The 16,065-nt window shown below is 47.4% G+C and overlaps 1 protein-coding gene across 1 annotated transcript in view; it reads right to left on the bottom strand.

The window, feature by feature from the left end:
• FBLN2 (fibulin 2) overlaps positions 1 to 16,065 on the bottom strand; it is a 112,413-nt gene that overhangs the window by 72,062 nt on the left and 24,286 nt on the right. The window contains exon 2 of the mRNA XM_039387881.1: positions 2,467 to 3,910. Within this exon, the coding sequence (XP_039243815.1) occupies positions 2,467 to 3,787 (1,321 nt within the window). The 5' untranslated portion in view covers positions 3,788 to 3,910. The remainder of the gene's footprint in view (positions 1 to 2,466; positions 3,911 to 16,065) is intronic.

Genomic DNA, 16,065 nt, shown 5'->3' with positions numbered 1-16,065 from the left:
ACTTGGGCTGAATTGTTAGTGCAGCAAACGCCTCTGTGGAGACTACTACACTTTTCTAAACTCTGGAGAGAAACAAAACTAAAATAAACTATAAAAATATATCTAGAATGTCTGTACAGTCACAGAAATGTCCCCACAGCACTCTGCTGAGAACTGGTTAAACAAAACCTGTGCTCGCTGCCACTGGCTGCAGCCTCCTTAGGAAAAAATGTAACAGCCTTGCAGGCTCTAAAAATTAGGGGATTGATGCAGTTTACATCCTGCTGATGACTCTTGATGGGAGAAAAGAAGTTATTTGGCAATTCTGGTAGATTCTGTCATTTTATAGTTGGAAATACATGTGCAAAATCTATGTTTTCATTCTATATCTGTAGGCGAGGTTAATTTTTCTTTCAAGTCTGACTAATGCCTTCACTCCCCCTCTCCCACTGGCTCAGGAAGAGACAAGATGTGTGTGTTTTATTACTTGAAACGTATGGATCTACTCACATGAGTCACAACCACATCCATTAAAACAACAAAACCCGTGGAAATACCACCATCCCCAGGCATGAGCACTGCCACCAGCAAGGGAGATTCCTGAGTTTTGGAGAAGGCTCTGTTCTGTTTCCACCGATATTCCTAATGGGAATGGTGGAGCAGATGGGGAAGAGGAGCTGCCTGGTCAGGTCCCACTTGTCAGTGACTGGATGGACATGGTGTGATGACACTGGCACTTGCTCCCAGAACATGCAGCAACTCTGTGGGCCAGAGAACCTGCAGCCTCAGAGCTGCATCATCCACAGCCAGACAGAGAGTTCTGTGCTCCCAAGGGATATTTGTTTTCAGTTCCGCTTTTACAATACTTAAAGGAAATCATAGATACCTCAGCTAAGGGGGAAATGGCATCCAGTGATTCCCAGGCCTGCTTCTGTTGGCTAAACCATCCCTGCCTGACGTGACACCCATCACATTCTGCTCCAGGCACCTCAAACTAATCCAGCCCCCAACCAGACCTGTCTCAGCCAAGCAGTTCCCAGGAACCCCAGACTGGAAATCACCCAAGGAGACTCTAAAATGTAGCACTTGGCTCTGCTGCTGAACACTCACCCCAACAGCCTTTCCCAAAGCCTCTCAGTGATAATTTCAGCATGAACCCATCTTTCCTTTTTGAAAGAAAAAGAAAAGGCAACTTAGTTTTAAGGAAGTTGGTTTTTTTTTAAGTTACATCAGAAAACAGGTCATTGCATATTAGTCCTAACTCAGACCCATGTGTCACACACAGAACTGGTGCACAGCTCAGCTCAGATTTTGAGGTGGCTGCAACAAATAAAAGGGCAGTCAAGGAAAAGGAAAAGGAAAAGGAAAAGGAAAAGGAAAAGGAAAAGGAAAAGGAAAAGGAAAAGGAAAAGGAAAAGGAAAAGGAAAAGGAAAAGGAAAAGGCTGCCATCTCCACTGCCTGGTGAACAGTCACGAGGTGCTGCTTGTGTTGGGACCTGGAGTCTCAGCTCCAAATCTGCTTCCTTCTCCTATCTGCCTTAAACTTCTTGAGTAGATGGACTCGACAGCTCAAGATGTTTAAGGGCTCCCTACACAACCCAGGAGAAATATCAGTGCCTGGGGACTAATCAGTATTTCCTGCAAGTGTTCTGCTGCTGAGTCTCGTGAGAACATTTTGTGCCACATCTTGAAAAAGGAGGTATTGCTCTTGATTTGATGACAAATGAATTGGAAATAGGAGCTGTACATGTGCTAATTTCCAGCGATGAAGTTGGCATTCATTACAGTAATGAGCACTGCATAAAGCATATAATCAACTTTCCCTGCAGATGTCAGGAGGAATCCAGAGGCAGGGAGGAGACACATACACTTTCCACAAACACCACAAACTTCCAGCCCCAAAAAACACAAAGCAAGAGGCAGTTCTTTTTCTCCCTACCAGTCCTCAGGGGTATTTGAGTGTATCTATGAAGTTTTTGAACTAATGAGCTTAGACAGGCTTTCAACCATGGGATAAATATTACAACAAGTGCTGTAAATATTTTCATAGTGGAAACACAACTGTTTCACTTTCTTCCCAGAAGCAGCAAAAGCTACAAATGTGATTACATTGAGTTGGTAACTGAGGATAACTAATTAAATCCTTTTGTGTAGAGGAAGATGTTTCTGTTACATCTTGATAGAAATTAAAAGCGAGTAATTGAAGGAAAAGGTGACAGTTTAATAAATCATCATCTGAAATAAAGTAAAAATACCAGAAAACACCGTCCCCATGCTTTGTGAAATCAAAGCAAGGTGGGCAACAGTGAAATGGTACCTGTTATGTGAAATGAAACACGAACATCTCCTGAAGGGATGAATGAAGGTGAGTGGGGGTTTGCTGGATTTCATGCCCACGTGCAGCAGCAAGAAGAAGACATCAGTGGATGCCCCAATGTTATTATGAGTAAGTGTTCCCCAGGCACCCAGACTGGGAGCAGCTCTTACCTTCTGGCAGCCTGGGGTTGGCGTGGATGGAGTTGGGGTCCCCGTCCTCCTCGGGGTGGTACCGATACAGCGTCTGGGACTGCTTTGGGGAGGACTGGCTGCGGTCTTCCTGGATAGCAACAGGAGGGGAGGTCGTTGCACTGAACTTTACCTTGGGGAAATCGTTTCCCTCGAGGGTTTCATGGGAAGACTTTGCCCAGCTCGGCTCTGTTAAATTCCCCTCTGTCAAGCCCTGGTACATGCTGTTTGCTGGCTCTTCTTTCCTGACGTGCTTTTTCATTTTAGAGTGGGGGGCTCTTTCTTGCTCACGCCTCTCTTTGTTCCCTTGCTTCCCCTTTGGTCTCCTCTCCAGCTCCTCCGGGTGCTGCTGGGGGGTCTCAGTGGTGGCCGTCGTGTGCTCCACAGGAGCTCTGGTGGTTTCTGGTGCCTCCCTGTGCGTGCCTTGCCGGAGGGAAGCCGCGGTGGTGCGGGGCACCCTGCGCCTCTCGCCCCTCTCGGTGGCACCGCGCACCTCGGCGGGGCCCTGGGGCACGGCGGGGCTGGGGGGCACCGTCCCCTCGGGGGGAGGACGGGCCGGGGCCGGCACCGACGGGGCCACGCTGGCTGCCGGGTAGTCATAGTCCTCCCCCTGCTCCTGGCTGTCCTGCTCCAGGTGGGATGAGTAACTCCGGTACTTTTTGGGGGACTCCAGCTGGGTGTTGTCCCCCTCGGCCGCCTCCTGGTCGTAGCTGTAGGGATCGTCGTAGTGCCTCTCGGGCTCCCCGTCCTCGGCGTCCCCGGGGCTGGCCGTGTTCAGGGCGAGGGTGTCGCAGTCGGGCAGCCGGTAGCACATGAGCTCCCCGCCGGCGTTGGGGCAGTGGCACACCTTGCAGGGGGGCATGTGGAAGGTGTGCCCCGCCACGTACTTCTGCCCCTCGTGCAGGCAGCCGATCCTGCCGCACTGCGGGCACCCGTCCGCGGGCACCACGGCGTCGATGCAGTTCGGGGGCAGCTCCGGGCACAGCATGAACTGGCAGCTGATCTTGCCGCCGCCCTTGGGGCACGAGCACTCGGTGCTGCCGAAGTCCACGAAGTAGGACTGTCCCTCGGGCACCCTGCCGTTGGTGAAGCCCACGTTGAGGCAGTCGTAGTACTGGTAGCCCTCGCAGGTGCAGCCGTGCTGCAGGCACGTGGCGCAGCACCCGCCGGGCTCCAGCACCTCCTCGATGCAGTTCTCCAGGGCCGGGCACTCGGCGCCCGTGCAGTCCCGCTGGGCCCGGGCACTGCCCGCACACAGCAGCACCAGGAGCGCGGCTCTCCAGCAGCTCGGCTGCCCAGCCATGGCCTCTTCCCGAGCGCAGCTCCAGTCCAAAGGCGCACGTTTAGCGCTGGCTGTTTTCCTGCAGGGTTGGAGGTTCAGCTCCGAATCCGCAGCGGTTTCCTGAGTTACCTTTTCTCATGGATCCTGGAGTTATGAAAGAAAACTCTGTTAAAGACTATACTCGGCACATATCCTGCTAAACATTAGAGGTCTTTAAAACTTGGGACGAAATCCAACATCTGGAAACCGAAGGACAAAATTAATCTTAATGTCTTCCAAGCATTGTAGGCACTAAGTTTGGAGTTCCATGGTTCCCCCACCCCTATTTTGAAAAAGAAAGGAAGAAAAAACAGTTGTGACTGTTCTGTTTTGAATCTGTTAACAAAATGTATATATTTTTCAATAAAAAGAAGGCCTTTATACTTCAGTGCCTTTTTGGTAATCTTCCTAGCTAAAAGGATTTTTTTGGCAGAGAATAAGTAAATACACAGTTCTTCCTCTGCAGATACAAGCTTGAGATAATTATTCTTTATGTTTTAATTACAAATACCCAATCTTAAGGAATTTTTATAGACAAAACTTGGCCCTGGGACGTGAGAATTTGTCTGTACGCATGTTAATACAAAATAAGGACTTTTTTCTGCCTCCTTCCCCCACTGAGCAATCTTTTGCACGTCAGTCTCCAGCATTAACAGTTATTTCTTTGCTCCAGCAGTGCTAAAATAGAACTTCTTTGTGTATTGTGGTTACTTTGTGGTTACACATCATATTAGCTATCCTGTAATACATGTTAGGGGCCGGATTCTCTGCTCACAGAGGTTGGCACAGCTCCACAGCAGGACTGTGGTGCACAGAGGGATCGACTCCGACTTCACTGGAGGACAGTGACACCAACTGAGGATCTGCCACCACTGGCAACCACTTCTTTTAGTATTGACAACACCAGCAGTACTTTATAGTGAACTGTGAACAGAATATATACATATATATATATTTATATATAAATAAATTGGCATAATATCACTTTATTAAAAGGCCTTGAAGAAAATGGTTTGCTTTTTAATTACTAAACCCTTTGACCTTAGAAAAGTTTAAGAGTGAATCAGCTGTTGTCCTTTACATCAAAATTATGCTCAAAAAGCTACACAATTAACATGGAAAACCACTTACAACAACAACAAAAAATTGCCTATAGAATTTTATAGGACTAGTGATCTGATTGTTTTTCCAGAACCCCTCCCATCATCAAAAGAATAATGACCCTAAAACATTTATCTGGGGGGTAAAATACAGTCACATCCCCAAGAACAATAAACCACACATGCAACAGGAATGTTGCCAGAAAATCCATTCAGAAAGATTACTTTGCCCATTCAAAGTGGGCTTCCAACCAGTCTGCTCCATCCCTGCTGGCATGTGGCCAGGCCATGGGAAAAGCGTGCCTGTTCTGATAAGATATGGACAAACTGTGCTAAGAATTTCCACAGTTCTGCCCTGCAATTTCAATTACTTCACTACGTTGCACAGAGATATAATTCTTACAAATGTAGGTTTCCTATTCCTAATTTCAGTATATTTGCTGAATGTGCTAAAGGATAGTGATTGAAGGAAAAATAAAATTGTCAAAAAATACAATAATGGCTTGCAAGAGTCTCACTGTTTCAGAACTGTTCTCAAAATGGGGCTGTTTCTTATGAAGGAGAATTTTCAATATGTGGTGCTGAAATTAATTCTTCAGAACCCAGCCTGGGAATTAATAATTTATCCTACTTTCAGTAGCTTTTCCAGGTAAGCCAAATTTGTAATTGTTACATCACTTGAGCTGGGAAACAGTGAATAGAAGGACAAATACAGATAACTTCTGTGCTTCACAGCAGGATTTTGTCATCCCCTCCCACTGGTACCTCTTGGCTTTAGTGCTGCACCACATATATGTCCCTTGGTCAAACTCCACGGCGGGAGCAGCTGAGCTCAGCTCTCCCCTGGCCCATATTCCCCCTCCCACAGCAGGACTCCCAGGATTAGAGAGCCCCAGCGTCCTGTTTGGGTGTCCCAGCCCCAGGTTTGGCCCCTCTGTGTGTGCACAAAGGCAGGGCACATGTGAAGGGTGAGCTTGTGTCATCACCCCCTTCAGCCCAGTCAGCTCCTGCTGCCCCGGGGCAGCACAGCCCAGCAGGTCAGGGGACCATCAGGACACCCCTGGGAGCTGTGCTTCTCTGCCCTGCTTGGACATTCGGATTTCCCAAAACTCCTCAGGCAGAAACCTGAACTCCTGACAAGAAAGCCCAATGATCCCCTGTGCAGGAGGCCAGTCAGAACTCACCTGTAGCACGTTCAGGGGCAGCTGAGGGTTTACCCAGGGGCAGTCCTGCCTTTGGGAAAGGAGCTGTTCCACTGCCCTCCCCTGGACAGTCACCTCCTGCCCCCCTCCCGCACCCCCCTTTCTGTCCAAGGGTTTGTTTGCTTGTCCAGGTCACCTCCAGCTCTTCCTCTGTTCCCATCCTTGCTCCCTTGCCTCTCGCCCACAGAGAGGCCCGGAGAGCTCTTGGCAAGTCCTGTCCCTGCTCCCACCTCTCACACTTTCTGCTCAGTGCCCTGTTCAGTCCCTCTGTACCCTTTGTCTTCCCACCATTTCCACATCCCTCAGCTTCTGGGTTTTCAGGCTAAACTGATAAGGCTGAAATCCTTACAAACCCTTTCTCTGTCAACACCACAACCTTCCCTACCCTCAGGCTCACTTCCCTTCATCAGAGGCTCCTTGTTTCTGGTGTAATGACTCCAACAAAAGCACCTCTTTTTATTCCTGTAAACCACTGCTGTTTTCCCTGTGCTTTCTCCATCTGTTCCCCACACCCATCACTCCCCCCAATGCACAAACTTGCATATCAAAGAAACAGCCTCTACTTTAGGCACAGAGAAAAGCAGCTTTGAGTGAAGAGCACAGACAGGACTGCTGAGCCTCACTGAGACAACCCATCCCTCCAAACGGGGGTGTGCTCCTGCCAGCCCGTGCAGCCCATGTGCCTCTGCATCCACACCCTTCCCTAGTGCTGGCATGACTCTGGAGACGGCAGCTCTTTACTTGGTAATGGCATCAAAAGCTGGAGCTGTAAATAAAGGTGCCTAAACCTTTAAATAAAAATACGCTGTCCCTGAAGGATAGGGGAGTTTAATGCAGCAGATGTTATTGCAATAATTTGCTTCTAGTAACGATTTTAATACTTCCCTTAATGTCCTTTTACACAACTAGAGTGATACACAAGGACTTCACTTCAATGAGAATTGGGTCTTCCTGCTCTCACCAGTGTCCTTCACCCACTCTTACCAATGTCACTGCCTTTTGCTGCTCCACTGAGGGAGATGCCACAACAAATTAAGCCCTGCGCACCTAAAATAAAGGTCTTTCAAAGGCTCTGTTGAAAGCTTTACAGAGCCTTACAGCAAGGTAACCCAAATGCCACCCACACCAGCCCTCATGCACTGCTTCATGACCCAGAAGGCTCCCATTGATGTCCTTTGTGGAGTTTGGTAACCTGTATATCCTCCTCTCCTTTGGTCCAATATCTAATCTCCTTGGCTTTACTGGGTTTTACTGGGCTGCTATTAAAGCAGTTGTTGCCATTCCTGTGCACACAGTGTGTCCCGAGCAAGGGAGGGATTAAGCAATGGATTAAGACTGAGTCCCTCAAAGCCTACAGAAGCAAACCTGTGAGGTAAACCAGCAGCAGAGGATGGTCAGACCACTATCGTTCCTTAGACCTTGATTCCTTCTTTAAAAATTATTCCCAGGAAATGCAAAGACACCTTATGGAAAACCTGCTTAAAAAAGTAAGAGTCCAAATGAGCATGAACTCCAGGCACATATCTTCCTGGAAAAGGAAAGGAGAATGCTTCACTTTGCAGACTAAACCAGTATCTGTGTCATGGGACATCCAAGGCTCAACAGCAGCAACCATCAAAATTGTAACTAGTCCTGGCTGAAACACATCATATTCCTGTCTCCTGGCAGGGGAAGAAAACAAGATTTCAAGATGCTTTTTTCAATTCAATTTGGGGCCAAAAAGTTATAAATTCTGACATTTTTGCAAAACAATATACTCTGAGTGATTTACTTCAATCAAAGCCATAACATAAAACTAAAAGGAAGAATGTTGACTTGATTAAAACTGTTCAGTCACATTACTCAAAAATGTTGATGAAACCAGCGTGTTCCCACAGAAGATCTAGACATTTTAAATGTGCAACTTCTTTAAATTAAGGGGAGTCTTTTATTGGGAGATTCTTTTTCCAGATGGTTTCATTTCAGTGCTGAACCAGAAAGCTTATTCTAGGTAGGCAGAGGTGACAGGAGGCACTTTCCTTCAAAGACTTCACACAGACACCACCTTTCTGTGAAGGTTGCCCCAGAGACGTGCAGGAGGTGTGCACATGTGGAAGAGATACTTCAGCAGCAACAGCACTCTGTCAAATGTTCACTGAGCAAAAAGAGGCAGCCATTTATAAACAAAAAGCAATAAAGAGAATGAATTCAGAGCACTGTAGAGGACAACATCTGCATGAGAATCCAGTGACTTCCAGCCTTGAAGATGTACCTGCAGTCGTACCACAACAGGTTTAGATAGAACACCACTTTTCTCTATCCTGCCTCTCAATCCCCCGCTAAATTGCCATTTTTGAGGTTAGCAATAACAGAAATGCTGCTTTGATACATATCTTCTACTTCTGAAGAAGGAGCAGGGCCAGATGGCGGCCTGATGTGAGAGCAGAAGGTGTCAGAGCCCTCCTGTGCAGGCACTGGGAGCACAGTCCCTGCTGGGTGTAACTGGGGGCAGCCACTGAGCTCGGCCAGGAACCTCCACCCAAGTTCCCTGCACACTAAGAAAGAAGCTGTGGGAAAGCCAGTGCAGCAGGGAGTGGACAAAGCAAGCTCATCAACCCACAGAGATGCTCTGAACAGTTCTCCTGGTCTCCCAGTGCCACCCAGTCCAAACTGGCTCTCCAGGCACAGGCTGTACATGACCAGGGAGCACACAGCCCTGCTCTGTGATGGTCAGTGTTTTGGTGATGCTGAATCTCTTCTCACAGTGGTGAAGCACTGCAGAAAGCAGAAGCACATGTGCACACCCACCCCGAGGAGCAAGGAGAATGTATTTCCCCAGTCCCTGCATTTTCACACCTCTCCCAGCCAGAGCTCTGTGGCTGCTGCAGCTGCCAGCAGCTCTTCCGTGGCTGCACTCACAGCTCAGACCGAGGGAGGAAGAAGGGAGGGGATGGAAGGAAATAACAATTTAAAACAATCCCTCTTAAATGCAAGAGAAAATGGAAATTTGTGAGAGATCTTTCATGTATGAAAAACAGAAAAAAACCCTAAGCCCAGTAACTCCTGAGTGGGCTGTGCCAACCCATGGATTAGATCTTCCTTTCACACCCTCTCAATCCGGAAACTTGTGATCTCACCAGGCTGGAAGGGATTGCTGCTGGAAGGGATTGCTGTGGCTGCTCCAGGCCCTCTCCTCACAAGGGGAACTGCTGGGCTATTCACTGATGAATGAAAAGGGGAGAAGGGTTTCCTTCACTGCTCTTATGCAACATTCAGTGCCCAGACCTCCCCATCTCTGCCTGCTAATTAACGGAATTTGAGCCAAGCTCAATCCAGCCTTCTCATTTGGAGCACCTGCACTGGCAGAAAGAGCAGAGGGGTGGGATAAACCCCCATGTAAATCCAAATTCAGCGAGCTGCTTTTCCTTACCAAAAGCAAAGCACGAGATGCTTAGTCACTCTGGAGTTGTCAACACTCCAGTTCTTGGCAAAACCAGCCCGTGTTCAGCAGTCATGGCTTTTGCAGGCGGTTTCCCTCAGCTTTATTCTCAATAAGAAATCAGTTACCATTACCCCCCTTGTCATGGAAAAGCTTTAAAAAATGGACATTTGGGAGTCCGGAGGATTACTGCTTAATTCAATAGCAAGCTCAAGAGTGGGACAAACAAGAAGTTTGGATGGGATCAAAACTCACACTGTCTCCCAAAGTTGCTCAGATAAGACCTCCCTTCCCAGCAGAAGCGCCCCCCAGCCTTCCAGGACATTCCCCACCTCAAATCCAAACAGGAACCTGCCACGCTGCAGGAATGAAAAAGCATCCCCCGAGGTATTTCAGCTGGAGTAGCCAAGCATTAGCAAGAGTGACCAGGCAGCTCTGGGATGTGTCCTTCCAGAATGTGCAGCTTTTGAAGGCGTTTTGGAAGTCCTGGAGAGTGAAGGCAGCCTTTTTCCAAGGGAATGACAGGGCAGAGCTGAGGAGGGGAGAATCATGGCTTGGGTGTATTGTGTCAGTGCTCCCCCTCACCAAAGTAACAGGGCAGGTACTTGGCTCACTGAGGGACACAGTGCCGTGTCATGGGATCTGCAGCAGCTCCAGAGTGGCTCAGGGGGAGTGTGGCAGAGGAAGGACTCACATGGGGAAGGAGGCAGAGCCGTCCCACCCCGAGCCCGGGGCTGGTCCCTGTCCCAGCTCTGACACGCTGGCACTGAGAGCTCAGCACGGGGCCGTGCAGGGCCAGAGCAGCTGAGAGTGCCAAGGGCTCTGCCACGGAGTCCCTGACAAACCAACCACGTTTGGATCCTCTGGCTGATGCACAAGAGGCTCAGCATATCCTGGCAGCTGGGCCAGGGTCGCAGCTCTGCTGCAGAAGGAGCCAAACTCTTACTTTTGAGTGAAAATAAATGTGTTTGTTATTGATACACTTTTTTCCTTCTTCCTAAATCGCCAAGTTTCAGGTGACTATATATACTCCTCAGAAACACAATCAAATAATCCAGCTATTTCCACGCCAGCCAAAGAAATCTGGGAAAAGATTAACGCAAACTCGGCAACAGCCACTCGAAAACGTTTCCCAAGGCGCAGCCAACAAAAACTTGTCAAAGCTCATAAGTTATGAACTAATTTGCACAGAGAGAGCTCTTTTGGCAGCAGGCAGGTCCCTGAGCTCCACAGCACCTCGAGCAGCCGCACACACGTGGAGGCATTCCCTGCCCTGGGGCAGCACAGCCCCCAGCCCTGCCCTGCCCCAGGGGCCAGCACCAGCTCGGTGCCTGGGCTGTGCTGAGCACTGTCAGCACTGCAGGCTGCTCGCAGGAGGGAGGGAAAGAATTTGTTCTCATTTACTTAAAGAGCTGCACTCCTCTCCTCCTGCTCAGGGAGAAAAATTCCTAGTTTCCATGATGTTCCCCCATTATTTAGATACTTTTTGGTGGGAAACTCAAGCAGAACAATCTCACAACTGTGCTCCTCGAATGCATCATTTCAAGGTCCTGGGTTATATTTCTTAGCCTGCTTGCTTGCTTGCTTTTCCTGATTTTCCTCCAGGATGCTCCAGCCCCCCTGTCCCTTCCCACTGTTTCACAGAGCTCACATTTGCAGGGCTGCTGCTGCCTCTCACCAAGGAAAAAACCGGCTTGGGTTTTTTTGAGGAAAAAACCTCAAGGGCAGTGGCACACAAAACCCGAGCGTGTCATTCCCACTCCCCCTGTGACCCCCTCTCCCCAGTTCTTGTTTCCTCAGTGTGAAACAATTAAGATGCAGTTTTATAACTTAAAACTCTCTGTAAGCAACAGATTTAAGTTTTGGGGTTTTTTGTTTTTTTTTCATAATAGTCTTCTCCTATGCACTTTGAACCCCACTGCCCTAAGCAGTGACAGTAATACAGATCTTTTGTTGGGAAACGTGTTGGTTGGAACATCTGGGCACTACCTACCTGTTTCAGGCAGCTCTTTTGGAACAGTTGAAACTGAAAATCCCCCCACCCCCACTCTAAAATCCAAATGAGGCAAAAGAAAGTCTACCATTTAAGTGACAGCTTAGCAATGGCCTTTCCTGCCCTGTGCGCTGCCATGTGCCAATTTGGAAATAATTAACAACAGTTTTCATTCAGGGAAGGCTGAAAGGAACTGCAACCCATTTTTCCACCAAGTACCTGTGAGGCAGAACTGCTCCCAGCCAGAGGAGCAGCAGCTCCTCCATGGCCTGAACCTCAGCCTCAGAACTGAAGAGCTGGATTTGAGACTCTCCAGAGTAACTCACAGGGGTTTGCTCCAGCCTGCCAATTAATTCCAAATGAGCATCAAAACATCAATGCAGTAAGTTTGCAGTAAATAATTTTTCAGTAAATGTGTCCTGACTCTGTCATTATCATGATTAATGGTGAAACTCTGCCTGCTGATGTGGAGACAATAACAGGAGCAGTGCAGAGAGCATTTGATCATACCCTGCTAATTTGGTTCACGGTTTCTCCTCGACAGAGCTCTGTCAATGCATCTCCTTTGATCCACAACACGTGCAGTTGCTGCCTACAACCAAGATTTCCCTAGGAAGAAACTGTGAATCTTGACACAAGGCACAATGGTTTTTCACAATGTCGTGAAGTCCCCAGAAGGGCCCAAGATCAAACTCTTCCTTCCTGACTCAACAGGATCCAAATCTGTCCCTCAAGAGAGTAAACGTGCTCTCAGCAACCAACTGTAGCAACAAACCAACTCCTTTCATTAGCTGTGCACTGCTCCACAGCTGAGAAAATACATCCTCCTCTCCCAGCTGCACAACCTACCTGGGGCTCGTGTGACAGCAGGTGAACTTTGCACACCCACGGTCCTGCCTGTGCTCTGGCTCTTAAATAAATAACCCTCAGACAGCACACAAGGCCATCCCTTTGTTCCATACAGAGAGGGCATTCTCTGCCCTGTTCTTCAGGAGAAAGGCTGGGGGGAAAAACTGGAGAAGGAAGACCCCTTAGCTCAAATTTATCCATCCCTTGTGATTCCTTTCAGGTTTTGGAGGCATCAGTGCTGTCACTTCCACCTCCACCTCACACATCAAGGGAATATCTGTCTTGAGCCACTGGGATTGCATTTGCTTCATTATGTTAAGTGCTCTCAGAATTTGCAATTTATAAAGTTTTTAGCCCTTTGTGTAGCCCTGAGCACATTATCACTGCTGGAATAATCCCAGTTCTGTCCTTGGCAGTGCTCCTGAGAGTTTGCTGGGCTCTAATCTGGACAGAGAGTCTTCCTGTTGAAGGAAGGGACATGACTGACACTATTTGTACCTACAAGGCTTATCTGAAGCAAGCCTGAACCAAAGTCTCTGGGTTTCCCTGCAGGACAGGTTGCATAGGACCTCTCCTGGCAGAGCCAGGCTGTGCCTGAAGCTGCACCCAGGATCCACAGCTGTGGATGCATCTCCCACCAAAAAGTGCCACTGGTGTCACCTCCTTTACTTTGCCACTTCTCAGCCTCACTTCTTGATTCCTCAATCCTGTGGTTTTCTACAAGCCATGAAGGAGACAGGATTTAGAAATCAACACCTCAAAGACAGGCTGCGTTAAGGATCCAGCCTTGTAATTCTGCATTGAAAAACATTCAGTTAATTAATCCAGTTTAGTATCTGGCCACATATTCTTTGTTCTGAAGAAAAGGAACTTGGATTTATTTCAGCACTCACACACACGCCCTCTCTCCATCCATGGCCTCCATGGACTGCAGACAAGAGCATATCTATAGTAAATGTAATGGATGTACCATGATATTGGATGGCACAATATATTCCCAATTATAAATTAATAAAGTCCGGAAAAAGCATTAGTGATCATTCCTCGGGAACAGTTTCCTCTCATATGGTGACAAAAGAAAGCCCCTATTAGAGTTATTATATATACCAATTAAATTCTTTAGCTAAAGCAAAAAATTATTATTTTAATGGAGGAAAAAGTAGAACATTTGGTTAAAATGTTCTCATAGAAATGTTAATTACCACAGGCATTAAACAAATGGAAATCAGAGCCTACCATTTGTTGAGCACTTTGAAAAGTTTTAATGCAAAAACTGCTGGAAAGAAACCTTCAATTTTTCCTCATGAATGAAAGCAAATCTCTGTAAATGAAGCTGCATCTATCATGCTGCTAATCAGTCAGCAAATGCAATCCATCAATCCAAAGTGTCCCTGCACAAACTTTCCATAAGAGATAATGGAATTAATTTGGTTTGTTGGATACCAAACTGTGGAAAGATGCTATTCCACCTCAGAGCCCATCACTCAGAGACAACAACGCTGCCAGATGTAGCTCATGGAAGTTACACCACACTACCTCCCATCTCCCACCCTGGGTTTATCCTTCACTCATCCTCAAAGGCTGTGGAGAATTGCCTGAAAGTTCAGAGTTGTGTGACTCTCACTTTTGGAATATAAACCACCCTGTGCCTCACTGGCTGGGCACGAGGCTGAGGAGGGTTTTGCTCCTCAGTGTCCTGTGAGCCCTTGAGGTGATGGGATGAGCAGGATGAGGTCCAGGCACCCAACACACACTGCTGGGACCTTTTACATCTGCTGGAACTGCACTGCACAGAATGTGCTGGGTTGGAAGGGACCCACAAGGATCATCCAGTCCAACTCCTGGCCCTGCACAGGCCCATCCCCAAGAGTCACCCCCTGTGCCCCAGAGGATCAGCCAAACCCTCCTGGAGCTCTGGCAGCCTTGGGGCTGTGCCCACTGCCCGGGGGAGCCTGGGCAGTGCCCAACCAGCCTCTGGGGGAAGAACCTTTGGCTGAGATCCAACCTGAGCCTGCCCTGACACAGCTCCAGCCATTCCCTGGCTGCTGTCCCTGGTCCCCCCAGAGCAGAGCTCAGTCCCTGCCCCTCCTCTGCCCCTGCCCAGGAATTGGAACTGCACTGAGGTCTCCCCTCAGTCTCCTCTGCTCCAGCTGAACACACCAAGTGCCCTCAGTGTCCTCCCACGGCTTCAAATCAAGGCCCTTCTCTTGATGGTGTTGAGCTCCTGCAGACTCAGCATCTGCCAGAGAGGTTTGGATGGGCAGTGCTCTGAGCCCCATTTATCCTCCAAGAGATGCCAAGGCAAGGAATGCCAGCTCATTTGCTGAAGTCTGGAATCTAGAGAAGTGTGGCAGGGGAGGCATCACACTGGTTGCCTCATTCACTTCTTCAGTGATAAGACCTGCCTGTTCTCTTCCAGGCAGCAGATTTATTTATAACCAAGCTGAAAGAGATTTGAAAGTATTTAGGGGTCGTCATAAAATGAAAGGAGTGCTTGCTACCCTGAAACTCATAAAAGCAAAGTTATGTAAAGGAGAAAAGTATTAATTCTTGCTGAAGGATTCAAAATAAACACACACAGAAACATAAATACGCATATTTCTTGCACTCCCCTGGCATCCTTTTGCTCTCTAAGGAAGGTACACAACTCCTTTGCCTGCAGCACATGTGGAATCCTGGATCTTGACCTGTGATTTAGGCCAGATCCAAGTTGTCCAAGGTGTAACCTTAACTTGGAGGAAAACTTCCTGGAGATCAGAGCATTGTTTTTTTTTCTGTATCTGCAGAGAACCCCCAGCTGACATACCCAGTGATAGTTTGCTGAGTGTCCAAATACACTGTGACACCTGCCCTCGGATGCACGGGGGCAGTTCTCATGTTCATAATGATTTGTGGTTCTGTACCATATTTAATCTACAAACCAGAGTGATATTAGAAAAGCAAGTCTTGTTTACTTTGTAAATTATCCACTACATTTTCTATTTCCACAGGAAGCCAGTATGATCTGCTGGGTAAATACACAACCCATACTCCTGAATATTTTAAGATCATTAACTAATGCAATAACTTGGCACTACAGGCAGAACATTTGATATTAGACATCTCAGCAATGCAGAAACACTGATACTGCATTGACAAAAAAAGCTGATTGAATATTTTTGTATTATCTTATATAGGTACATATGATTTAAAGAACAAGAATAGTTCTTTTCCTTTCACAATATCTTGGTTTCATTGAACACACCAACAAAACTGTAAATTCAATCTGATTTTCATCACAATGAACAATATTCCACTAAAGTGGTGTTGATGAGTGCACACAAATTGTTTGGTCTTGGCACATTAAAATACATATATATAGTTTGGACAATGATCTTCTGAAAGGGAAGGAAGTTATTCAATTTTCCAGCTGAGGAAATTCTACAATTAATGCAAGGGGAAAGAATAATTAACACAATGGGGGAAGAAGGAGCTGGTTGTCCCTCCTTCCACATTAGTTATGCACAGTCCAGCACATGACCGGGAAGGAAAATTAAGATGGAAGAGTTGCTGATATGAAAAAAATGAAATCAAGTTTCCCAGAATCACAGAACACTTGGTATTTAAAACAGGAAAAGAGAAAAAAAAAAACCCAAACCAAACCAAACACCAAGGAAAGTAAGGGAAGTGCAATGGGAGGTTTTCCAGCTTTGCAGTGC

Source organism: Pipra filicauda, unplaced genomic scaffold (assembly GCF_003945595.2).
Source record: "Pipra filicauda isolate LSUMZ 115617 unplaced genomic scaffold, ASM394559v2 scaffold597_size247288_pilon, whole genome shotgun sequence".
Classification (NCBI taxonomy): Eukaryota; Metazoa; Chordata; class Aves; order Passeriformes; family Pipridae; genus Pipra; species Pipra filicauda.
The sequence above is the reverse complement of the archived record's forward strand: the minus strand, read 5'-3'. Positions and strand labels throughout refer to the sequence as shown.